Source organism: Podarcis bocagei (genome assembly GCF_964188305.1).
Source record: "Podarcis bocagei genome assembly, chromosome: 2".
Taxonomy (NCBI): Eukaryota; Metazoa; Chordata; class Lepidosauria; order Squamata; family Lacertidae; genus Podarcis; species Podarcis bocagei.
Window position 1 is genome coordinate 23,043,470 of NC_138126.1, and position 26,468 is coordinate 23,069,937.

The window sequence follows — 26,468 nt, forward strand, 5'->3', positions numbered from 1 at the left end:
GGGTGCCCCTTCTGGCCCTATGATATGTGGAAGCGACAAGTTCCCCACCCCTGCATTTAAGTGGCTTTTTAAAAAAAGCGTGAACAGAAATATTGCTGAGAGCTTCTCAAAGCATCTCGCTGCGTTGGAAGCAAGGCTTTTATTCTACAAAAAAGGGGGGCAGGGACAGATCAAAGGCTTGGCACAATTTACATGAGGCTCAGAGCCTCTTGCCCAACCCTAACAATGCCCCCTGCCAGCAGTTACTATTTCTAGGGCAGCCATCCCAAAACTCGGCCCTCCAGCTGTTTTGGGACTACAATTCCCATCATCCCTGACCACTGGTCCTGTTAGCTAGGGATGATGGGAGTTGTAGTCCCAAAACAGCTGGAGGGCCGAGTTTAGGGGTGCTCGTTCTTGGGTACCTTTCTAGGGTGAAGGTGCTTCATCTACATTCTTTCAGTAATTCAGTATTCCTCTTTTAGAAAGGTCGAGGGATAGCAGCTTGCGGAAGGACCAAGCTCCTGGCCTGAGCTCTCTGAACTTTTGAGCTCAGCGCTCTTGCGCTGCATCCAGCTAAGAACAGACCCATTGAAATCCATGTGCCACCGCACATACCGCTGGGTATGGGCTCACAACTGTATGGTTTTATAAGCTGCACACTTGAGGACCAATTTGCAACTGCATTCAACAAGAAGTCTGAACAGCAAGAGAAGTCTGAAATGGGACATGGGCTTGGATTCTCACGTGCCTACTCTGAGTAAAGCCAACTTCATGCTTCCTTGCAATGTACGTGAATGCTGGAGAAGCCAAAATTCCCACCAGTTCCGACACTGAGATAAGCCCCTCCCATTATAATAAATCCCTTTTCCACTTGACCATAACCCACACTTTTCTCTTAATACCTTCTATGGACACATACACGCTACTGACAAGAACGTTATAACCATTTATTTTCTGTTATGAATTGTTAATTCACTTTAACAGGACACGGTAAAGATTTGGTTGAAGAAACCCTACCTGGCTGCCCTGCTTTCGTTCTCCTCTAACCCCTCAATTGTAAGGAACCCTACAAATCTCCCTTAACGTGCTAAATCCAACCAAACAGAACATCTTTCAGAAGGTCCATGCTACGTTACTGTCACTGCATTACACCTGAGGTTTAAACTCTTCGCCAAATCTCACACAGAAGCAAACTGGGAGTACAGGCCTTAGTGAGCTATTTCATCCTCATGGCTCAGTATCTTACATCTAGTAATTTATTTCCTAGATGGGATGTGGTGCTCCCCTTTCCCATTTGCTCTCCCCCAATTTTTGTATGCACTATTTTTTAACAGCAAGAAGATCTACTTTAGTCTGGGGCTGTGTTAAAGTACAAAATCTGTCCCTCTGGTGCAGGCTAGTTGCAAGAAGTCCACTGTTCCCAGCCAAGCTAGCAATACTAAGTATTTGAAGCAGCCTCCATCAACCTGGCTCCCTCCATACACTTTGGACTACAATTCCCAAAAGCCCCAGGGAGCTGATATATGGAGGGTTTCATGCTGGCAAAGGCTGGCCCAGAATACTTGGGAATGTGAAGTATAATCCACACAAAAAACCACACCCGCCACCACCCTGTTCCCTTCCTGTGTGGCTAACATTATCCTATTCTACGCCTAACAGAAACTTCCAATAATTTTATAGCTTTTCAGATGGCCAGTAAATTCTCGTGCAATTTTTCCAGTAGTTGAAACACAAGCTGTGTTCACATTGAAACTGGAGTCTCTCACCAGTGTCTGGGAAAATACAGATTTGCAATACATTTCATTGGGAGGGGGCAAGGAAGTGAATGAGCCTAATATGCTTTTTCTCCGCTCTCAGGCCAAACAACATCAACTTCCATTACTCCAAAGTGCATGTAAAGTCAGGGACGCAGTCTGAGCCGGGACCGGAGCCCTACCCACATCCAGGGATGAATTATATCCCCCGCAAAGCGGCTGGATGGGAAGGCGAAGATCAAGTCTTCATTCTCTGCATCAAAAAAGGTCACCTGACCTGCTTCGTAGTCTAGATGCACTTGGATTCTTTTGTAGGCCTTTCTTAGGGGCAGCGGGGTTGGAGGGGATGTCAAAGCTCTGTAATGATTGGCTCCCAAATGCTCCAAAGCCCAGACCCCTTGTTCAGGCTGGAAGTTGATTTTCTTCTTCCTTTTCACAGACTCTTGAGCTACACCTACAGCCCAACTTCCGCCTGACTCCACCTCAACCACCCAGGAGTGCTTCCCCGAGGAAAACCCTTCGCAGCCCAGCACACAGGGGTACAAGTTAAACCGGCCCCGAGAGCTGGGACGTTTCTGACGGGTGTCGCTCAACCACACACTTTTCCCGTCGTCCGAAAGGATGAGGTAGGGGCCCGCTGTGCCCGGATCCAGGGTCACACTGGCTGTAAATAGAGAAGAGAGGAACAGAAAGTTAAGGCTTGCCACTAACATCTCCTGTTTACCTAAAGGCGGCACATGAGCCTTACGGTGACTGTTCTGAAACACTTGCCCAAAGGAATGCTCACGGGAGCGGCTGGGCGCAGGTATACCATGGGTAGACAAACTAAGGCCCAGGGGCTGGATCCGGCCCAATCGCCTTCTAAATCCGGCCCCCGGACAGTCCGGGAATCAGCGTGTTTTTACATGAGTAGAATGTGCCCTTTTATTTAAAATGCAACTCTGGGTTATTTGTGGGGCCTGCCTGGTGTTTTCACATGAGTAGAATGTGTGCTTTTATTTAAAATGCATGTCTGAGTTATTTGTGGGGCATAGGAATTCGTTCATCCCCCCCCCCAAAAAAAATATAGTCTGGCTCCCCACAAGGTCTGAGGGACAGTGGACCAGCCCTCTGCTGAAAAAGTTTGCTGACACCTGAGTTATACTGAAGGATGCCAAAAACACCAGAGTGAGAAAATACAATTACGATTTACAGAGTTGGCAGGGATCACGAGGGTCACCTAGTCCAACCCCCTGCAAAGCAGTAATGTTTTGCCCAATGTGAGGCTCGACTATGACCCTGAGATTAAGAGTCTCATGCTCTACCAACTGAGCTAGCCCTCTGTATGTTCAGTCCCAGTTCAGTCCCACCTTTTATTAAAAAAAGGTGTAAACTTAATGTCTGCCAGGTCTCCTAGCCGTTAGACATTTGGGGTGGACCCCACAGCAAGGAGATGGCTCGTCTGCACCCAAGCAAACACGCATACATTCTTTATACACTTTGTCTAGGACTTCCCAACGCTTCGCCTGCCCAGATGAGGGCATATGTGGCAAATACCCAGGTCTTACAGATTGTTCCCCTGTTCTGGGCTCAGAGCCCAGCACCCCAAGCTTCCCGGATAAGGGTAACGAATCAAAGCAAGTCTATTAGCTCATATCAATGCAAGTGAATATATGGGCTCATTGCTACAGCGACTACAGATTAGTTGTGGGTTATCCTGACTACCATGATGGCGTAAGCAAAACTTCCGGAACAGTTCCCCTTTGGGTTCAACACAGTGGCTTCCAGTCTCAGCTAACCTCCCTGGTCAATGCACCATTGGGGGGAAAAGAATCGGGATTCAGAACTGCAGTGGGTGAGGCTGAACAGGTAAGAGAGACCAGCTCAATATTGCAACTGGAATGAACTGAAGGCTGAGGCGCAGTAACTGGACTGTGGATAAAGAATCAAGGCAACTAGGGAAACAAGAAGAGTTCCTTCCATGCAGCTGTATCACTGTGTGCACAGAATGACTTCTGGGAGTACAGCAGAACTTTCTCTCTCTCTCCACCCCTCACAGTACCCCAAAATCTGCTCTGTAGCATTGGTGAAAACTCAGAGCAAGTTGGGGTATGTGTCAAAGGGTAAAGGGAAGCTCTGCTGCGCTTGTGGCAACTGTTCTGTACCTGCAGTGATTTAGTTAGCTAGAACCAGAAAAACTAGTCGCACATCACAGTATGTTACAAACAACATCTTGCAATGCTTTGCAGCCCACCTACTTTAAACCTAAAAGATTCCTGACCCAGAACTCTTTGTTTACCCACAATAAATGTCAAAACAAACGTCACTTTGGCACCTCTCCCAGTCTTGTGGCGTCAGCACTCGCCGGGCCAGGGAACAATGCCTTATCAGCCAAGGCCTCGCGCACCTGCGCAGCCTTCTCTGTACAGCCAAGATTTCACAATGCTTTCCGCTGCCGTCACCCATCGCAGCTCATCCTGGGGTTCACTGAACCCTGCAGTCTTTTGGGCCTGGCAGACACAAGACTGACAGGAGCCACATTTAATCTGACTGCACCCATTGGCCATTCAAAGCTAGGAACCAGAATGGCAGGCCCCGGCCCCAAATGCAGGCCTACAAACCTCTCTGCCTGGCCTTTGCGACTCTTCCCCAAGCCCCTAGCCTTGCTTTGTGTTTATACTTTGAAAATATATCAGTGCGAGTGGCGAGCAAAGTAGCTGGGGTGGCAGCCATCTTGTTTTTAATGCCACGGGGCCCTAACATCTTGTACTTGAGCTTTGTCGAGTGCCGCTGCTCATACCCGCCAACGTTTCTCTGATGAAAATAGGGACGTCCTATCCTATCACAGTGGACGCTCGGGTTGCGAACGTGATCCGTGCGGGATGCACATTTGCAACCCGCAGCGTTCGCAACCTGCAGCTGCGCATCTCCGCATGCACAAAGCGCGATATCATCAATTTGTCCCTTGGCACGGGGACATTCTCAGGGGAACTGAAGGAGGCAATGGTGCGTCCGCTCTTAAAGAAAACCTCATTAGATCCTGTAGATCTATCCAATTACTGCCCGGTTTCAAATCTTCCGTTCCTGGGTAAGGTGATTGAGAGAGCGGTTGATTAACAGCTTGGTGGGTTTCTGGATGAAACATCGGCTCTGGATCCATTCCAGTCCGGCTTCCGTGCTGGTCATGGGACCAAGACGGCTCTGGTTGCCCTAACAGATGATCTTCGTAGACAGCTGGATCGAGGCGGGTTGGGGCTGCTGATTCTTCTAGATCTGTCAGCAGCTTTCGACATGGTCGATCACGAACTTCTGGACCACCGCCTTGCTGACGTGGGGATCCAGGGTACAGTCCTTCAATGGCTGCGCTCGTTTCTCTCTGGTCGGGGACAGAGGGTGGCGCTTGGGGGGGAATTGTCATCGCGCCGCTCCTTGGTGTGCGGAGTACCTCAGGGTGCAATACTCTCCCTGATGCTTTTCAACATCTTTATGCGCCCCCACGCCCAGCTTGTTCGGAGTTTTGGGCTGGGTTGCCATCAGTATGCCGATGACACCCAACTCTATCTGTTGATGGATGGCCATCCTGACTCAGCCCCAGACACACTGACCAGATGTTTGGAAGCTGTGGCTGGATGGTTACGTGGGAGCCGGTTGAAGCTAAATCCTTCGAAGACAGAGGTCCTGTGGCTGGGACGGGGCGATATGGGATTGGGGGGGGGCAACTCCCATCTCTTGCGGGGGTGCAATTAGTGCCAGCACCGTCCATTAAGAGTTTGGGTGTAATCTTCGACACCTCCCTTTCCATGGAGGCGCAGATTGCAGCTATAACAAAGGCGGCATTTTTCCATCTCCGCCAAGCTAAGCAGTTGGCTCCTTACCTCTCTCGCCCTGACCTAGCCACTGTGATCCACGCGACGGTCACCTCCAGACTGGATTATTGTAACTCGCTCTACGTGGGGCTGCCCTTGAGACTGACCCAGAAACTCCAGCGGGTGCAGAATGCTGCAGCGAGACTCCTTACGAGGTCTTCGCTGTGAGATCACATTCACCCGGTGCTATACCAGCTGCACTGGCTCCCAGTGGAGTACAGGATCAGGTTTAAGGTGCTGGTTTTAACCTTTAAAGCCCTATACAGCCTAGGACCCTCGTACCTACTGGACCGCCTCTCCTGGTATGCCCCACAGAGAAACTTACGGTCTTCAAATAAAAACATCTTGAAGGTCCCAGGCCACAGAGAAGTTAGGCTGGCCTCAACTAGAGCCAGGGCTTTTTCGGCTGTGGCTCCGATCTGGTGGAACACTCTGTCACAAGAGACCAGGGCCCTGCGGGACTTGACATCTTTCCGCAGGGCCTGCAAGACAGAGCTGTTCCACCAGGCCTTTGGCCAGGGCACAGCCTGACTCCCTCCCTCGGCAATCTTCACGGAGCTCTGGCCCAATGGTTGCCAGTGGCTTGAATTAATTAATTTTATAATGAATGATTTTAGAGTGTTGTTTATGCTGTACTTTTGTACTGTTTTATTGTTGTTAGCCGCCCTGAGCCCGGCTTCGGCTGGGGAGGGCGGGATATAAATAAAACTTATTATTATGATGATGACTGTGAGACTGAACAAAAGCTAGCTGCATGCAACCCCATAACCTTTTTTTCGGCCAGAGAACAGATTACATGGAGGAAGCTCTTTTTTCTTTAAACCAAGTATTTTTATACCATTTTGCTTTGGTTTTACTGGTTTTTTATTCCATGGGCCACCACACAGATTATACAGTGGTACCTCGGGTTAAGAACTTAATTTGTTCTGGAGGTCTGTTATTAACCTGAAACTGTTCTTAACCTGAAGCACCACTTTAGCTAATGGGGCCTCCCGCTGCCACCACGCAATTTCTGTTCTCACCCTGAAGCAAAGTTCTAAACCCGAGGTACTATTTCTGGGTTAGCGGAGTCTGCAACCTGAAGCGTATGTAACCTGAAGCGTATGTAACCCGAAGTACCACTGTATTTTATTTTTATATAATCGGATCATTCATATTATCGTTTTCTGAATTGTTTTTCTACACACCTATTTCTAAAGACTTCTTATCGTCTTCTTTCTCTTGTAGTTCAAGTAACAAAGACTCTGGAAAAAAAGGGGGGAAATAATATGACATAAGGCTTCCAATTTCATACTAAATATTGGAGAAAGAAGCTGAAGTTCAGAGACAGAAGGAGAGTCTAGAATCCTACATGTCAAATACCAGGGACTGAGGGGCAGAATCAATGTGCAAAATTATTATTCTCCCTTTGCCTAAGGTTCCTGATGTAAAACAGATTTATCTGTACTGTTTAATATTTATATAAGTATAGGTTTAGGAGAGTCTTTTCTGCATACTTCTCTCAGCTCTTTAATCTCCCTACTGACAAAACCAGATACATTCCGAATACACTGAAGGAGGAAAAGTGTAGGACCGTCAGGAGAAAAACCCAGTAAGAAAGTTGGAAAGCCCACAGCAAGAAATGATGGAGAAACAGGACTTTGGCCAATTGTCCTTTACCTTTGACTCTTTTCAGGGTTTCTGCTAGGGAAATGTTTTTCTGAGAAAATGCACTGAGTTTCTCTCTTAGGTCTGGAGTAACCTCCTCCAAAAACGGTCTCTTCTTAGACCTAGCGAGAGGAAAACTCAAACTGAAATTATTCTGGAAGGCATTCTGTGGCAAGATAAGTTTGGATTAAGGAGCAGACACAGCCTAGGAACTAGGTTTTCTATAGGCTTCCTTTGCTGCACCTTATCAAAATGCTTTCTGGCATCCAATGCTCTTTTGTTCGGACTTCTTACCATCAATCCCGTTTCCACTGTCTTGATCAGTTCCTCTGATCTGTTCTTGTCATCTCCCACATTTCTTCCCTTTTCTGCTCTCTGCATTGACTCTTAGGGCTCATCCACACTTAACTATCTCTGCTCTTTCCAGGCACAGTTTGAGCTTTAAAGCTCCATGTCTGAAAAACCTTTTTTCTTTTTTGTTCCAGAGCTTTCCCCACAAAAAACTGGTCTTTAGTGTTTCTTTTTAATTATTTTTCTATTATTTTCTATTATCTTAATTATGTCTCCTTTGTTCTTTTTTTCTCTTTATATTTTTTAATAATTGTGTTTTGTAAGGATCATGAGTACAGTGGTACCTCGGGTTAAGTACTTAATTCGTTCCGGAGGTCTGTTCTTAACCTGAAACTTCTTAACCTGAAGCACGCCTTTAGCTAATGGGGCCTCCTGCTGCCGCCGTGCCGCCAGAGCACGATTTCTGTTCTCATCCTGAAGCAAAGTTCTTAACCTGAGGTACTATTTCTGGGTTAGCAGAGTCTGTAACCTGAAGCGTATGTAACCCGAGGTACCACTGTATTTTATTTTATATTTTCTTTCTCTTTATTCTTCTTCGATATAATGCGTTTTATTATCTTTTTATAAACATGTTTGGATTCAGAGCTCAGTGTGTTTAAAACCTTAAATAAAATCATTAAAAAGGTTTTTTAGCTTCTCAACAACTCTCTTTCACTCTTTTAAATCATTTCCTATTCCTTTTTCTCTATATCATCCTTTCTCTCTCTCTCTCGCTCTTATTTCCTTTCTCCTATTTCCTTTCTCTTTTTTGCCTTTAGATTAATGTTTCAGTTGGGACAAAAAAGATATTCGATAGTAATCTTTGTATTTTTATTTTTAAACCTTAATAAAAATCTATTTGGAAAAAAGAAAACCCACTCTTTAAAGTTCACTTGGAACAAATAGCAATCCACGGAAAGCCCAAATTGACATTTGCTGCAACTGAGAGCTAAAGAGCGGTTTTCATAGAGGAAACTCCAGGACAAAAAAGGAAAAATGCTTGGACCCAGAGCTTTTAAGCAGAGACCTGAGCCTGGAAAGTGTGGGTAAGCCCTTACTTCACACATCCGGTTTATTTAAACTTCTTCTGGCACTGCGGAACTGAAAGCTGAGGAACACCAGAGCAAAGAGATGACCAGCCTGGCTCCAATCACTGGTCAGAAAAGAAGTTGCTGCAGGGAGCTTACTTCCCGTCCTGCCGGAAATTTACTCAGCTCTGGGACTGCAGAGCCAAAGAGGAGCCTATTCTTCCACCATCCATCAGCCAGGGGACTCAGGACTGCTAGATTCTGTGGGTTTGTGCATAAGTATCACCGTCTATTGTAAGCAACCTTTAGGATCATTTCACGCTGTGCCCCAACTCCAGCCTGATCTTCATTGATTTGCCACCATTTCAAGTCTTTATCGACCAACATCCAACCAGCTCCTTTTGTTTTTAGCGGAGCCAATGCACACATTTAGCTGAAAGTTATCATGCATTCAGTGCTCAGATGATGGACCTAGAATTATAGCATTGCAGAGTTGTAAGGGGGGGTCATCCCCGCAATGCAGGAATCTTTCTGCCCAAGGCGGGGCTTGAACCCAGAGATGAAGAGTCTCATGCTCTTCTACCAACTGAGCTATCCTAGGACATGCACATATGAAGTCAGTCCTCAGACCCTTTACAGAAGGAGGAGATGGAAAGGACCGCATACATACCTGCTCAAGGTGTCCTTGACATTCTAGAAGGGTGAAAAAGTAGAGGAAAATGAAATTCACATTATGGACATAAAATCCTTTCCAAGGCCATTCTGCTTCCTTCAGCTAATCGTAAGAGCAGACATGTTGACGATCGCCAAATCCATTATTTAAGCAACCCCTTTATCAGGCTAACCAAAACATCACATGGTAGCATGCAAGCTTTCAAGGTCTAAAGGAACTCTTCATCGGGCTACATGGCAAAACATAGCAAGGGGGAAGTGTGAGAAGGGAATGGCCGGTGGTGAAGCCATGAATATGGAAGAAACCTTCCAAGATGAAACGTGGAAGGTAGTTAAAGGTAAAAGTAAAGGGACCCCTGACCATTAGGTCCAGTTGTGACCGACTCTGGGGTTGCGGCGCTCATCTCGCTTTACTGGCCGAGGGAGCCGGCATACAGCTTCTGGGTCATGTGGCCAGCATGACTAAGCCACTTCTGGCGAACCAGAGCAGCGCACAGAAATGCCGTTTACCTTCCCGCCGGAGCAGTACCTATTGATCTACTTGCACTTTGACGTGCTTTTGAACTGCTAGATTGGCAGGAGCAGGGACCGAGCAACGGGAGCTCACCCCGTTGCGGGGATTCAAACCACCGACCTTCTGATCAGCAAGTCCTAGGCTCTGTGGTTTAACCCACAGCGCCACCTGCGTCGCCACCCGGAAGGTAGTTGGAGACGTGCAAATGAGGCTCTCTGATAAGTGCTAAATGGGTCTAGGGTTATACCAAGGCCCTCCGGGAAGGAAATTCATTTTGTCAGGTTTTTTTATGGACCAATATGGCTATGTTTACTTTTTCCATACTCTTGAAACAGAGAACCTAGCAATCTATTAACCAGAGCCATGTTAGCAGCAGTGGCTAGCATATACTTGGCAATGCTGCCATATAACACTAATTATAAAAGAACCAAATTTTGAACTGAAACAGTATCTTGCAGCATCTTAAAGACAATGTGAAAGTTTAATTAGAATTCTTCAAGAAGTTTAATGGTGCCTCGCAAGACGAAATTAATCCGTTCCGCGAGTATCTTCGTCTAGTGGTTTTTTCGTCTTGCGAAGCAACCCTATTAGCGGATTAGCGCTATTAGCGGTTTAGCGGCTATTAAAGGCTTAGCGGCTTAGAAAAAGGGGGGGAAAGCGAAAAAAAATCTCAAGACTCGCAAGACATTTTCGTCTTGCGAAGCAAGCCCATAGGGAAATTCGTCCTGCGAAGCGCATTGAAAAACGGAAAACCCTTTCGTCTAGCGGGTTTTCCGTCTTGCGAGGCATTCGTCTTGCGGGGCACCACTGTACCATCACTTGTGGATTTAATCAAGACAAAGGTTTGCTACCACACAATATGTGTTATTAGCTTTCCAGTGCTAACCTGTATCTGTGCTATCCGTGACTTTCTTGTGAATGGCTCCCTAACTACAGGCGGCAAAACAGTAATTCAGCAATTATCACCAATCTGCTGTTGTAAAAGTTTTAAACTGTGCCCATTTAACATACAGTGGTACCTCGGGTTAAGAACGTAATTCGTTCTGGAGGTCCGTTCTTAACCCGAAACTGTTCTTAACCTGAGGTACCACTTTAGCTAATGGGGCTTCCAGCTGCCACTGCGCTGCTGGTGCACGATTTCTGTTCTCATCCTGAAGCAAAGTTCTTAACCTGAGCTACTATTTCTGGGTTAGCGGAGTCTGTAACCTGAAGCGTCTGTAACCTGAGGTACCTCTGTATTTAGGCTCTCATTATGACTGACTGTAAATTTTGCACCTCACTGCCATTTCACTTCCAATTTTCTCATTTATATACCTGCTAACTAAGTTTTCACTTCACACCTCTGATGACGTCTGCAAAAGCTTATGCCCCAATATATTTGTTCAGCCATTAAGGCTTCACAAAATTCTCTGCCTATAAAATAACCCACGGATTCTATTATCGCCGCCAAATCCGGGATTTGCAGGACTCCACATATTTTAGTCTTCAGTCAAAACCTCTTGACAAATTCATGTTCTCACCTGCAGGAATTCGTTATCCGGCTGCATACACTTCTCCTCCATCTCATTGATCAGGTCCTCAAGGACAGAAACTGCCTTAGAGTATTTGGCAACGTTTTCCTCCTGCCCATTCTTAATCTCCAGCTCCAGCTCATTCAGTTGATCCAGAATGGGCTGTTCCAGTTCTTCAAGAAATTGATGCAGCAGCTCAAATGCAGATGCAACTTTCCTCCTTTCAGCACCCAACTTTTCCTGTAATTACAGGGTAAAGTAAGAAGGGTAAAGTACTAACAATGCAATCCTGTAAACAGGCCTGGATAGAATGGACCGTATACAGACTTTTGAATGTGCCCCTATATAAAATACTTCATGTCACATACACGTACAGTGGTACCTCGGGTTAAGAACTTAACCTGAAACTGTTCTTAACCTGAAGCACCACTTTAGCTAATGGGGCCTCCCGCTGCTGCTGCTGCACAATTTCTGTTCTCATCCTGAAGCAAAGTTCTTAACCCGAGGTAATATTTCTGGGTTAGCAGAGTCTGTAACCTGAAGCATATGTAACCCGAGGTACCACTGTACAGTACATTGATTACTGTTTTCATTTTATGGATCAATGGTCTCCTTAAATAGTAAAATTCATGTTAAATTGCTGTTTTAGGTGGGGTTTTTTTAAAAAAGTTTGGAACGGATTAATCCGTTTTGCATTACTTTCTATGGGAAAGAGCGCCTTGGTTTTGGAACGCTTTGGTTTTGGCATGAACTTCCAGAACAGATTAAGTTTGAGAACCAAGGGACCACTGTATTGCTATGTGGCTAGAAATACTGTAATAACGTATGTGAGCCATTTAGGAAAAATGCTACATAAATGCCAGATTTTCTTATATATTTCTAATGTTGTTCAAGGTACAGAATGAGGGATGTAGAATAAGATGTGACTATTTGTATGTTGCAACAGCAGTCAGAATAGGCCACACTGGTACATAAGGACTCCTACACATCACAAGAGACTGCAGGGTCAGAACTGTAGTACAATAATTAAAAAATCACTTAGTCCCAGAGCAGTTTGTGAACGAACGCAGGAAGATAATGAAAATCATCATCAATCCTCCCAGCGGATATTATTCATTCCACAAATAACTTTCAAGATTGTTCTTACAACCACCGCCCCACAAAGTTTAGGTTAGCGCTAATTAAAAGAGGGACTTACAAGATTTTCTTCAGTTGTCCTTTTACCGGCCTGTTTAAGCTCCTCCAGTTTCTCTCTCTCTTGCTTAAGACTCTGTGATTCAGTCTGAATTTGTTCCTGGGGAGGGAAAAATACTTATTTTTGCTAGGACAGACAAATCAGATGCTATTCATACAATTAACAACGGTATGAATGTTTTATTTTAAAAAGTAAATCCCCGCCAGTCTGTATTACTATTAGTGGTAAGTGACTTTTGCACTTGCAGTTTACAGACCTGATGCATCTGCTGACTGTATACACCTTTAAAGCACATTCAAAGCATATTCATTCCTTCAAAATTCTGTAGTTTGTTTAGGGCTGCTGGAAATTGTAACTCTGTGATTGGTAAACTACACTACCCAGAATTCTTTGAGGGAAAGGATGCAGACGCTGTACATCTGAAGCACACTCCTTCCCTCAGAGCTTCAGCTCTTAATAAACTACAGTGGTATCTCGGGTTAAGTACTTAATTCGTTCCGGAGGTCCGTACTTAACCTGAAACTGTTCTTAACCTGAAGCACCACTTTAGCTAATGGGGCCTCTTGCTGCTGCCACGCCGCAGGAGCACGATTTCTGTTCTCATCCTGAAGCAAAGTTCTTAACCTGAAGCACTATTTCAGGGTTAGTGGAGTCTGTAACCTGAAGCATCTGTAACCCGAGGTACCACTATACAACGGTCAAGAGATTTTAGAGGGAGCATGCATGCTTTAAAGGCACACACCCAAAGTTATTGCCAAATTCTTCACAAGGAACTACCGGTACTTCACTAAAAGTACAGACGAACTCAAACTGGCTTATGTCCTCAGCGCTCCTGGCTGGAAGTTGCTTGGAAAAGTCCCACCAAAAGAAAACCTACAGAGAGACTCTAAAATAATTCGGCAGAAGTCAGCTTTCTCAGTGAGGAAATGCAAAGCAGAGGGGAAAAGCCTCACCAACTCCAAGCTCATTCAAGCCCAGCTGAGGAATTAATTAGCCTCTCCCAGAAACAGCTGGGAAGGGAGAAGAGGGGTCTAGGGATTTTTAAAAATTAGTTTTTAAAGTTGTGTGTCTTTGTTTCTCAATTTGCATGGCTTTGTATGTATTGCGGTGTTTTCTGCGTTGTGCCTTGCAGTTATTTTCATTGATCATAGTTTGCTCATTATTTATTGCAATTGTTAAGAAGGAATTTCTGCTTAATTATCACTTGCTGATGTTTTAAATGTTATTGTGTGCCATTATATTCTAATAGATTATTGAATATTACTTTATTTGGTATTATTATCATTAAATTTGTATACCGCCCTATACCCACAGCTCTCAGGGCAGTTACAACGTAAAATCACAAGATAAAAACAAAAACCCAGTTAACTGCCCCCCTGCGACACATTGAAAACGGGCATTGAATGTCGTTCCATTTTAAAGTTATGCTTTATCATGGTTTTTTTTGGCATGGAATCAGATTATTGTAAGGTGTGTTCTTTGTTGTGCAGTTTGTTGTTGCAAACCACCTTGTGTACAGTAACATAGAAAAATGGTATACAAATTAAAAGCGACATGAAAATGAGCGTATGGTTTTGGACTCTCTCTGTGGAATCGACTCTTTTCATACTAAATCCCATGGTATTTCTGCTGCATGCATTTTCCAGCAGTAACTGTGTACAAACCATGCATTTACAGCACATCCTGTCCCTAGACCTTAAGGACAGTGGTTTGTAGCTCCTTAAAGTGCAAACCACAGTCCCCAGGATTTGGGTGTGGGTGGGTATGGTTTAAATATATAGCATGTGCACAATCCAGTTTGCCACCAACACTGTCAGAGTCAGAGACGTTATCTGCCAGTACAGTGGTGCCCCACAAGACGAATGCCTCGCAAGACGAAAAACTCGCTAGACGAAAGAGTTTTCAGTTTGTTGAGTCGTTCCGCAAGATGAATTTCCCTAAGGGCTTGCTTCGCAAGATGATACGTCTTGCGAGTTCTTGCGAGTTTGTTTCCTTTTTCTTAAAGCCGCTAAGCCGTTAATAGCCGCTAAGCCACTAATAGCCGTGCTTCGCGAGACGAAAAAACCGCAAGACGAAGTGACTCGCGGAACAAATTAATTTCGTCTTGCGAGGCACCACTGTACAAATCTAAATGAAACCTGGGTCACGGACAGGGGAATAAATACCAAGGAATCTAAAGAGACTGTTTATGTACGCTACCATGGCTGCTAGAACGTTATTTGCCCAAAAGTGGAAAGAAGAAGGCGTACCATCAAAGGAAGAATGGACAATCAAGATGATAAGAGCATGCCAAAATGGCAAAACTTACTGTGAAGATCAGGCATCAAGACGAGAAGAAATGTAAGCAAGATTGGGGGGGAAAGTATGTTAAGGAACACTGTAAATGTGTTAAAACATTAGCAGGATTGATGTAGCATTTTGTGCCGGATTTACGTATAAGCTAAACAACCTATAGCTTAGGACCCCACTCTTAAAGAAAATTAAAGAAAAACCTGGATGTACATTTCCAAAATGTAAGATGAAAAACAAATAAAATAAAACCTACATAGGGCAACAGTGTTTTGTGTTGTGTAGGCTCCTAGGATGTAATGGCCTGCTAGCCTGCTCCCTAAAATATCACTGGTTTGCTCATTTCTATGTATAGGGTGCCTACATTCTGCATGGACTGGTTGCATGGTAACTTGTGCAAATGGCTTTAGATACCTATTAGGTCCATAAATTACCAGATAGCATACAGTGGTACCTCGGGTTACATACACTTCAGGTTACATACGCTTCAGGTTACAGACTCCGCTAACCCAGAAATAGTACCTCGGGTTAAGAACTTTGCTTTAGGATGAGAACAGAAACCGTGCAGCGGCAGCGGGGGGCCCCATTAGCTAAAGTGGTGCTTCAGGTTAAGAACAGTTTCAGGTTAAGAACAGACCTCCAGAACAAATTAAGTACGTAACCAGAGGTACCACCATTTGTTGTTGACAAAGGGCAGCTGGACATACTGTATAAAGGGCCCCATTCCCTTCAGTAGCTTAGGGCCTCATCAAACCTAAATCCGTCCGGGAGCATTCATGAAGTATTTTGATAATTTAGCTAAAAATAAGAACTGGAAATGAATTGGACAAAACTAATTATATGCGATAATAGTAATAATTTATTATTTGTACCCCGCCCATCTGGCTGGGCTTCTCCAGCCACTCTGGGCGGTTTCCAACCAAGATTAAAAAATACATAAAAATGTCACACATTAAAAACTTCCCTGAACAGGGCTGCCTTCAGATGTCTTCTAAATGTCAGGTAGTTGTTTATTTCTTTGTTGTTTATGAAAGGGAAAATAAATGTGAAACTTGGAAACGTGGGCGTGGGGGGTGGGGAGTCAGACAAGATGAATTTGGTGTTAATGAAAAAAATGTTGATTGAAGAAAATCTTGGAAAATATTTAAATACATATAAAAGCAAGATACCTGGGTCTCTATAAGGATAGAGGGGTCTCTGTAGTATAGTGCATTTTAAAATGGGGTTTCATAGTTTTTAGGGGTTTTGAATGTTTTATGTAGGTTTTTCAGTTTCATTGTTCTGCTTGGGACAATGACAATAAGGATTATATCAACTGCCTTCTTACCTTATAGTCCAGGGCTGCCTCCTTGGCAGGGAGCACTGCATGAGTTTTGTGCTCCTTAGACCTGTCGCAGACCACGCAGATCAGGCTCTGGTCATCTTGGCAGAAGAGTTTCAGAGGCTCCCGGTGCTTCTGGCACCTGCCCATCCTCTCTCCCGGCGCTTCTTCCACCTGGCTCTTGAACCGCTTGGCGATCTCCACCATCTCCGCCAGTTCCCGGTTCGGCCTGAAATCTTTCTTGCAAGACCTCCTGCGGCAGTGAGGGCAGGAGAAGCGGGTCCGGGCGTCGTCGCAGCACTGGGCGATGCAGGCCTGGCAGAAGTTGTGCCCGCAGTCTATGGACACCGGGTCTTGGAAATATTCCAGGCAGATGGAGCAAAGGGCAGCCTTTTGCAGGCCTCGCATGGGGTCCTCCTCCTCCTCGGCATCCATTGGGAGGTGGGAGCCAAGTTGTGAGTCTTTGCCTGGGCCCCTGCCTGCAGGATCAAAGGGAGCAACTTCCTTCTCCAATCCGATTGGCTGTTGTGCAAAGGGGCAGCTTTTTTTTTTTTTTAATATTTTCATTAAAAGATTTTCTTGGTTTACAAAAGCCTTGCTCTTTTTTTCAGGTTGTGCAGTCTTTCTTACAAATCGGTTACATTTGTTGTGAGAGCTTAGTGTTGAGTACAGTATAAAGTTGGGGGAAAAGAGGGAGGAGAGGAGGGGTGGGGTAGTGAGGCTTATATTTTTATATAGTGTAGGTGTTGGGTTTTGTTGCATATGTGTGTGTGTCTATCTATATATCTATCTATCATCTATCAAATCAAATATATCCTTTATTAGGCATAGCAAACCACACATTCTCAAACAGACATCGTATACAAAGTGTGCAAATTAAGAGCTCAACATAACAAGGTTTGTCCCAGTCAGATCTTTAACACCAGAAAAAATCAATTTGCATAAATTATCTATCTATCATCTCTCTCTCTCTCTCTCTCTCTATCTATCTATCTATCGTGTGTTTGTGTATATATGTGTGTGTGTATAAATAATTTTTATTAAATTTTCTGTTTTCCAATTTAAAATACACATTTTGCATCATCCTTAAGATATCAATGACTTCCCTTCTTCTCTTTCCATGGTTCATTTTACATACACGAATAGAAAAATGAACCCTGATCTCTCTAGATCCTAGTCCAACACTCTAACCACTACACCACACTGGTTCATGGGCGTAGCAAGGTTTGGGGGGGGCAGAACCAATGCGATTGGGCAGCTAGTTAAGTATTTTTATTGTTTTCTTGATCTGGGGGTGCAGCTACGCCCATGCACTGGTTCAGGAGAAAAAACCCCAACATTTCTCTAGTACATGAGGAAGAACGCCAGGCTGCAAACCTCCTCTAACATCTAGCTTTCTCTATGCAGGAAATTTTATTTTATTTTATTATTTATTTATTTTATTTGCTATAGCAATCAGACCTGAGTCTATTAAGAACTTGGATGGGAGACCTGCTGGAGATATGTCACCTTAGGCTTTATGATGGAAGAAAGGTGGGGTATAAATGTAGGGGAATAAATTAAGGTGAGCTCCTAGCTCATTAAAAAACCAATTTCCCTCATGCCTGTGAGGGTAATATCACTTTAAGTGAATCAGATGAGCCTGGAACAGGCCTTGGGGGCAGGAGAATGATTCAGCAATAGAGAAGCTATGGCTTCCTTTAAACAGAGATGACCCTTTTATTATTGTTTATTTATTTTTAAACAGTTTCATAAAATTTGTCTTATGTTATGGACATCTGGACTTCTGCAATATGAGAATAGCAGTGTGTTTGCTGCTCTTGAGAGCCAGGTCAAAGACAGAGAGTGCAAGCCTGGACAAACGTATTTATGGCGTAACTCTAGAACCATCAGAATCAAGTTTATTTCTGTGCTGTTTTTCCAAATTCTGCTCCAAGCAGCTCACGACAACCGTCACGGAAGAGGCAGAGGCACTTGTAAAGGGACCTGCAACACCTCACTGTTTTTATTAGGCAACAATCCCCATAGCACACTACTTAGGACTGCCGGTGAATGTCGAGATAGTATACCACTGAAAATGCATTTCCGTCTTGTTGCCTCTCGTTTTCTAATCAGCTTAAGTAAAGCGTGCCAAGGGCAGACTGACCTTCGTCAGAAGACTGGGGGCTGGCTTCAAAGCCATCAGAACAATAATTTCATTGTACACTCAGACATTCTTCATGTAGCAAGATAACACTGGCAGAGAAGTGCAATATTCTGCATGGGACAAATTGATAACTTTGCTTAAAGATATCTGTTGCTATGGCTTTGCGTAGTACATAAGAACATGTTTTGAGAAAGTATAGAGGCAGCCAGTGAGGATGGTTTAAGTTTCTGTCACAATTGCATTCCTTCCTGTAATATTATTAAAGCTGTGTGTACCTAGACAGCATCTTAAAAAGCAGACACATCACCTTGCCAACAAAGGTCCGTATAGTTAAAGCCATGGTTTTCCCAGTAGTGATGTATGGAAGTGAGAGCTGGACCATCAAGAAGGCTGATCGCCAAAGAATTGATGCTTTTGAATTATGGTGCTGGAGGAGACTCTTGAGAGTCCCATGGACTGCAAGAAGATCAAACCTCACCATTCTGAAGGAAATCAGCCCTGAGTGCTCACTGGAAGGACAGATTTTGAAGCTGAGGCTCCAATACTTTGGCCACCTCATGAGAAGAGAAGACTCCCTGGAAAAGACCCTGATGTTGGGAAAGATTGAGGGCACGAGGAGAAGGGGACGACAGATGATGAGATGGTTGGACAGTGTTCTTGAAGCTACGAACATGAGTTTGACCAAACTGCGGGAGGCAGTGGAAGACAGGAGTGCCTGGCATGCTCTGGTCCATGGGGTCACAAAGAGTCGGACACGACTAAAGAACAACAACAACCCTTTGTTTGGGGGTTCCAGCTTTTCGGAGATATCCACTGTGCAGTGGCGTAGCGTGGGGGGTGCAGGGGGGGCGGCCGCACCGGGCGCAACATCTGGGGGGGCACGCTCGCACTCGCAGCTCTCTGCCCCCTGCTAAAATCCACAGGTTAGGGGGCGCAAATTACTTGCCTTGCCCCGGGTGCTGACAACCCACGCTACGCCACTGCCACTGTGGTCTCTAGGTTTGTTTACTCTTCAGCAATAAATTTGAACTCTTTCCACACGCTGAGTTTCTCTTCTTTTGGCTGAAGGGTCATCGTTCTTATGCCACCGTCCTTTGTAGGGTAACACAAGTTCAAAAGAGGTTTTAGCAGTTCTCATTTTTATATGTAACCCACCATGAGTCCCATCAGGAAAAAGGCAGGGTATATATCAGGCATAGGCAAACTCCGGCCCGCCAGATGTTTGGGACTACGATTCCCATCATCCTTGACCACTGGTTCTGTTCACTAGGGATGATGGGAATAGTAGTCCCAAACATCTGGAGGGCCAGAGTTTGCCTATGCCTTGTATATATAAATACTGTTGTGAGTTAGGGTGTGTGTGTGTGTTAGGCTATATGGGGCCTGAGTCCCTTCCAATTCCTCGATCCAGTGAGGATTACATTGCTGGCATAGCCAGGCCAGCTTCCTGGTGTGGTCGTGGCTTAAGTACGAGTCCTTAAAATAACAAAGGAAGTGGCTCTGTGTCAGAGGACAAATGGTGGGCCCCCCTCCTCACCTGGCTGGTATTTTAGAAGGACCAAATAATGGGTAGGCAAGGCCCAGGGGCCGGATCCGGCCCAATCACCTTCTAAATTTGGCCCGCAGACGGTCCAGGAATCAGCATGCTTTTACGTGAGTAGAATGTGTGCTTTTATTTAAAATGCATCTCTGGGTTATTTGTGGGGCATAGGAATTCGTTCATTCCCCCCCAATATAGTCCGCCCCCCCCCAAGCACTGAGGGACAGTGGACCGGCCACCTGCTGAAAAAGTTTGCTGACCCCTGGACTAAAGACACTGTTGTATGAGTTGGAAGCTAGGAGGAGGCAGGCTGAAGCCCGTGATGGACAGACATGCTTGATTTCTGCTGGAATCCAAGGCTGTGGTTATGGGAGAAGCAAGACTTTATGGGGCGTTAATGCTGTGAGACCTGCAGAACTCAAAGTAGCAGGGTTGCCCAAAACCAAGTTTTTGTGCAAAAACGTAATCAGTCCACAGCCTCGGCCCCCACTGCATCACCGAAAGTGGAGTGTTTTGTGTGCAGGACAAGACGTTTGAATGCAATGCAAGGGTAGCCACAGTATGGGGTGTGTCTGTGTGTGGAATAAGTGTGTCTGCTCAACCCCATTGCCAAAGGTGGGTGGAGATGGAGACAACCCGAAAAGCAGACTATTTAGAATAGGAAGAATGAATGGGAAAACACAGGTTTTCAGGGGTCTTTCCCCAAGTAAAACCAAAGGCAAAAAGTACCCGTGGGAATGGCCAACGCTGGACCAAACTAAAAATGGAACAACTAGGTCCAGACTTAATGTGGATCAGCCCAAATTTTTCATTTTCCCATGATCAGCCTGGCAGCAGATCATGTTATTTTTCCATTTCCTAACTGGCCAGTCCATCAATCAATCTCTACCTTTCAGGAAGGGTTTTAAAAGCAGCTTAGCCAAGAAAATGATTGGCTTCTGCTCACCTCCATGCTATGAAAAGCTTCTCACGGCTGCAGATCAAGCTGTTCATTGCACAGGAAGGCAAACTGGATTAAGATAAAATACACCCAAACTTGAATGAAAACAGGTGTCACTCTGCCTTTCTATTTGTATGTTGAGCAGAGTTATCCTTGCACATATTGCATTGATTCATATTGTTTATTCTGAATAAAATCAGAACGATGTGAAAAAATCTTGCGCTTCGATAGCATCCATTTCCAAGTTCTTGAGGGAGTCTGTCATTCCACCACCGATTTCTACACACAGCCACAGTCCAGTTTGCTCACTCTTTCCTCCATCCACCCAGTTAGCAGGCCATGTGTAAGGGAAAGAACCCTGGTAAAAAGTTGGGGAGGGGAGATATGGGGTCCTCCCCACCCCAGAAAAATTAGAAAGAGGGGAAGGTGTATTCTCACACTGCCTGTTTGCTTGGTCCTCCCTCATTTTGTCCTTTCCTTGCCAGCCAGCCATCAGCAGCAGTCTCTGTGACATCTGTGACATCCTCGCATCTTTTTACAGGCACCTGCCGGTCTTCTTCATGTGGGGCCCAGAGGCACCCTGCAGAATTAAATGGGTGGAGAGCTTTGCTCTGGCTGCATTGCGCTCATGGTGAAGGACTGTTGTTGTTTTTTAAAGGAAGGTTTTGTGGGTGCTCTCTGATGGCGCCAGCCATCTGCAGTGAGGGGCAGGGGATGTGCCCAGCAGTCCAGGCCTAACGGTGCCGCTCCTTTAATATGAAACTTCCAGACGTTGTTGTACTACAACTCCCATCAGCCTCTGCCAGCGGTCAGGGATGATGGGAGTTGTAGTCTAGCAACATCTTGGTGGCACCATGTTGGCTATCTCGACCTGATATGATGTATGTATTCTTATAACATCAGCTGTGTTTAAAAGAGCTGAAATCAGCACAAAGTTTGTGTAATTTAGAACTGATATGCACAATACAATTTGCTAGTGTTTTGTTTTTTATTGGCACAAAATGTGGGTTTTTGCTGAAGGAAATTTGGGATTTGTTTCACAACAGGATCCTTGCCTTGCAAGTGGGACATGGCCTGTAAAGCCACTCTTCCCGGGCCGTCGAGAAGATAGCTACCCAAACCTAGACAAGTGATATTTTTGCGATATTTGTGTGTTACTCAGCCTCGCTGCAGTTAGCCCAATACACTAACATCAAAACTCGCTGCTAAATCCTCAGCTCGGTTCCAGGCCAGACCCAGAGCCAAGGGAAGATTCTTTCCTGACTGAACATCGCTGGTGAGAAAACATAGATTAACATTGATGTATCGGCATCAAAAAATGCCACTCGTTCCTCTTCATAGTCCAGAAATACCCAGACTCTCCTGGGGCAGTTGCCCGACGGCAAGATAGTCGGAGGATAGGTTAGAGCTTCAAGGAGATCCCCACTTTGTTGTAGAGCCCATATCTGCTCCTCAGGGCTAGGGGTGATCTGCCCTTTCCTTTTAACAGATTCTTTTGCAAAGCCCACGGCCCAGTGCTTCCCACTGGCCACTTCAACTTCCCAATAATGCCTCCCCGACGTGAGTCCCTCGCAGCCCAGCACACAGGGGTAAGGATCAAATCTCTCGGGGTTGTCAGCTACATCCTGCCATGCATCTCCGAGTCTCACACTCTTCTGATCCGCCGAGAGGACGAGGAAGGGGTTTGCGGTGTCTCCATCCAGCGTCACGTTCACTTGGAAGGGAGGGAGGAAAAAGAGAGAGTGTATGTTACAGACAACCTATCCATTCTGAAGGAAATCAGCCCTGAGTGCTCACTGGAAGGACAGGTCCTGAAGCTGAGGCTCCAATACTTTGGCCACCTCATGAGAAGAGATGACTCCATGGAAAAGACCCTGATGCTGGGAAAGATGGAGGGCACAAGGAGAAGGGGACGACAGAGGACGAGATGGTTGGACAGTGTTCTCGAAGCTACCAGCATGAGTTTGACCAAACTGCAGGAGGCCATGGAAGACAGGTGTGCCTGGTGTGCTCTGGTCCATGGGGTCACGAAGAGTCGGACATGACTAAACAACAACAACATGTTACAGACAGAACTGGTTCCCTATTACAAAGCATCTGTGTATGTTATGTTCTCTAATACTGTATTTTGATGCACGCTTTTCCTGAATATACGTATTTTTGTGATGCATTATTTGTTGCTACGGAGAACCGCACTGCAACATTAAAAGAAGGAGTTTCAAAGGGTGGCTGTTTTGATTTGTCCGGAAAAATTTACACATCACTTGGGAAGACAGGCAAACTAATACCAGTGTACTGGAAGATGCAAAGATCACCAGTGTCGAAGCAATGATTCTTCAACATCAACTTCGTTGGACTAGTCATGTTGTGCAGATGCCTGATTATCGTCTTCCAAAGCAACTACTCTATTCTGAACTTAAAAAAGTTAAGCGTCATGCTGGTGGTCAACAAAAGAGGTTTAAAGACTCTCTCAAGGGAAATCTAAAAAAATGTAGTGTAAACACCGGCAACTGGGAAACACTGGCCTGCGAGCGCTCCAATTGGAGGACAGCCTTTACCAAAGGTGTCATGGACTTTGAAGATGCTCACTCAGGATGCAAGGGAGAAACATGCTAAGAGGAAGGCACACTTGGCAAATCCATGCTGTGATCAACTCCCACCCGGAAACCAATGTCCCCACTGTGGAAGGACGTGTGGATCCAGAATTGGCCTCCACAGTAACTTATGGACTCATTGTTAAAACCGTGTTTATGGAAGACAACCTTACTCGGCTACGAGTGATCGCCAAAGAAGAAGAAGAAGAATTCCAGAAAGTGCTAATTAAGTAGATTTGCCTTTCCCTGGGAACTGAATTAAAAATCTCCCCTGCCCCTACTGCTGCAACATACCCAGAAAGTGTGCAACCGCTACTGAGCACAAAAACTATTCACCTCTTGTGCCTCTTTTTTTCACTTCGGCATAAGGCAACTCAAATAATCTTGTCCTGCCTTTCCGGACTCCTAGTTCCTCTTTTGACAAAGATATGCTCTCCAGTTCAACTGACACAGCAGCTGGAGGAAGAGAGGAGAAAAATGGGGATTAGATTCCACAAAGATGGTGCGCTTGGGCCAGTGGTTTTCAGAATTATACATTCAAGGAACTCTTTCCCCTTCAATTGATATAATGAGGAGCTCTGATCTAGAAACATGATCTAGAGCAGGGGTGGGCAGCAGGTAGACAGGGCACTGGTAGAGCTCAGGGTATTTTGAAGTGGATCAGCAAGAGTTGTTTATTGATTCCAGATTGTCCATATTTTGCAGGAGGGATTCAAGAGCATATGGGAAAATTTTACAAAATTATTTATTATTATTATTTATTAAATTTGCATGCTGCCCTATATCCCGTAGACCTCAGGGCAGTTTACATTAAATTATAACGTGAAAAACACAAAATACATAAAGTAGATCTGTTGCCCTGGTGCTCCAAATTCACTTCAAAAGAAAAGACTTTTTGCAGTTAGGAAAGTAATGAGGAAACACATAGAGAAGTATGGGATGGACAAATACTCTGCCAGGCTGGCTCTGCCAGCGTGTCCACATAGCTCCAACCTCTCCACTCCCCTGACTCATCACTGCACTGTCCAGGTATAAAGCAGCAATACTGCCATCAAAAGGGTGGTACCACGGCATTGCTCCACCATGCTGGCCACTCCTGATCACCAGCTGGGAACCCAATGTCAGCGGCGAACTTTGGGCTTTCAAATTTCAGCGCACCCTGTGTGGCACCAAAATCCCCTCCCTCCCTTCTTCCTTGGTGTGGCGCCTCCTGCAACACCCTCTTGGCTTGGCACCCAGGGCAGGTGAACCGGTCACACTCCCCTAAATCGTCCTCTGCAATAATCCGGGAGCACAACTTATCTTGTCGTTAAGTTGCTTTGAGACTAGATAGATGATAGATAGATAGATAGAGATAGAGATAGAGATAGAGAGAGAGAGAGAGAGAGAGAGAGAGATAGAGATGGGATGCGGGTGGCGCTGTGGATTAAACCACAGAGCCTAGGACTTGCCGATCAGAAGGTCGGCGGTTTGAATCCCCATGACGGGGTGAGCTCCCGTTGTCCGGTCCCTGCTCCTGCCAACCTAGCAGTTCGAAAGCACCTCAAAGTGCAAGTAGATAAATAGGTACCGCTCTGGCAGGAAGGTAAACGGCATTTCCGTGCGCTGCTCTGGTTTGCCAGAAGCAGCTTAGTCATGCTGGCCACATGACCCGGAAGCTGTACGCTGGCTCCCTCGGCCAGTAAAGTGAGATGAGCGCCGCAACCCCAGAGTCGGTCACGACTGGACCTAATGGTCAGGGGTCCCTTTACCTATATATATATGTACGGTATATATATATAGTGACAAATGAATGTTAAAAATGACTATTTTACTATTTCTAGAAATAATGATTCCTCCCTTCCCTCCCACCCCCACCTTGGCACCTTTGAATTTCTTTAAGATCTCTTCCAGATGCATCCTTTTTTCGGAAAATGCATCCAGCCTCTTCTCCAGATCTTGAGAGCAACCCGCTGGTTTCTGGGTCTTCTGATCCTCGCATCTGGAAGGGGAAAAGGCTCTCCTTAACCACAGACTTGGGAATTCTCAAACCCATGTTCCTTGCCTCTGCCTCCAGCTTGGGAGTTAGTGATTCCCAGAATAAGCGTATTCCCCACCCCCACCCCCGGACCAGTGATTGTGTGTAAAGTGGATCAAGGCCACCCTTGGAGAAGGAAGCAGCGTCAATGAGACACTTGCACTCCAGCACACATCCTGCAGCCCTCAGGCTTGTCTCTAGTACTGGCCTGAACGCATGAGAGAACCGTACCTGCTCAAGGTGTTTTTGAGATCCTAGAGATGGGAGAGAGAAGACAAAGTGAGATCATGCTAATCAGACATCCATTGCTCATTGTTAAAGTTCCATATTCCTGCATTGCAGGCGGTTGGGCAATATTGTCAGGAGCTCAGCCTACACTCGAGTAGGACCGTGGCAGAGACACATGCCCGACTGGCATGTTCCCTCCCTCCTGGTTGATTGTTCGGGAGCTTCAAAAGCTTTCTTCTGCCCGAACATCACAGCGACCGATGCCAACCGACACCGGCACACTTAGGGATCCGCAGAGTCTTCGCAGCTTGTGTGACAGACCTCAGCAACTCAGCATTTTGGCTAATTACTTTATTTACATATAAACACACACAGAGCACTGCAACATAGCTCCCTCTCTCTCCAGAATCAGACAGCAAAGTGAAAAAACAAAGGACAATAGTGCCACTTCATGGAACACAGTAACACAAACATCCCATCTCCGTCACTTCCCACTCTGTGGAGTCAAAACATACACCGTCATGTGATAGACAACAATCCCATGACTGCAATCACGGAGGAGGAATTCTAACAAATATGACCCGCATGGTCCCTTCCAGCATTACAATTCTCTGATTTTAAGTGTTTTTACTCTTATCTTCTCTCATTTGCAGCATCTCTCCGGATACTTTGCCTGAAGCAGAGGGGCAACGCTTGCATCTTTTCTCTGCTTAAACGTCTTAATATTTATTCCCAGGTGAAAACACACTTTAAATACTTGTAAGGTCATTTGTTTGCAGTCGTTCCTTCTGCCCTGTCGGTCCTTTTCCTCCTATCTTCCTTTTGCTATTTCCCCCAAAGGCTTTTTTTTATTTTGAAAAGTAAATAAATAAAAGGTTTTCAGCTGTTCAAACAATAGAGAGATAAAAGAAATAA

General features: G+C 45.3%; 1 protein-coding gene across 1 annotated transcript in view; it reads right to left on the reverse strand.

Annotated features, from left to right (window-relative positions):
- Positions 1-915: 915 nt before the first annotated feature.
- Positions 916-26,468, reverse strand: part of LOC308581468 (uncharacterized protein) — a 33,116-nt gene continuing 7,563 nt past the window's right edge. Inside the window, exons 4-14 of the mRNA XM_081183878.1 lie at positions 25,557-25,579; positions 25,174-25,289; positions 23,645-23,764; positions 21,921-22,428; positions 16,095-16,809; positions 12,482-12,577; positions 11,293-11,523; positions 9,257-9,279; positions 7,241-7,350; positions 6,769-6,825; positions 916-2,400 (exon numbers count right to left, since the gene is read on the reverse strand). Of these exons, the coding sequence (XP_081040004.1) occupies positions 1,883-2,400; positions 6,769-6,825; positions 7,241-7,350; positions 9,257-9,279; positions 11,293-11,523; positions 12,482-12,577; positions 16,095-16,809; positions 21,921-22,428; positions 23,645-23,764; positions 25,174-25,289; positions 25,557-25,579 (2,517 nt within the window). The 3' untranslated portion in view covers positions 916-1,882. The remainder of the gene's footprint in view (positions 2,401-6,768; positions 6,826-7,240; positions 7,351-9,256; positions 9,280-11,292; positions 11,524-12,481; positions 12,578-16,094; positions 16,810-21,920; positions 22,429-23,644; positions 23,765-25,173; positions 25,290-25,556; positions 25,580-26,468) is intronic.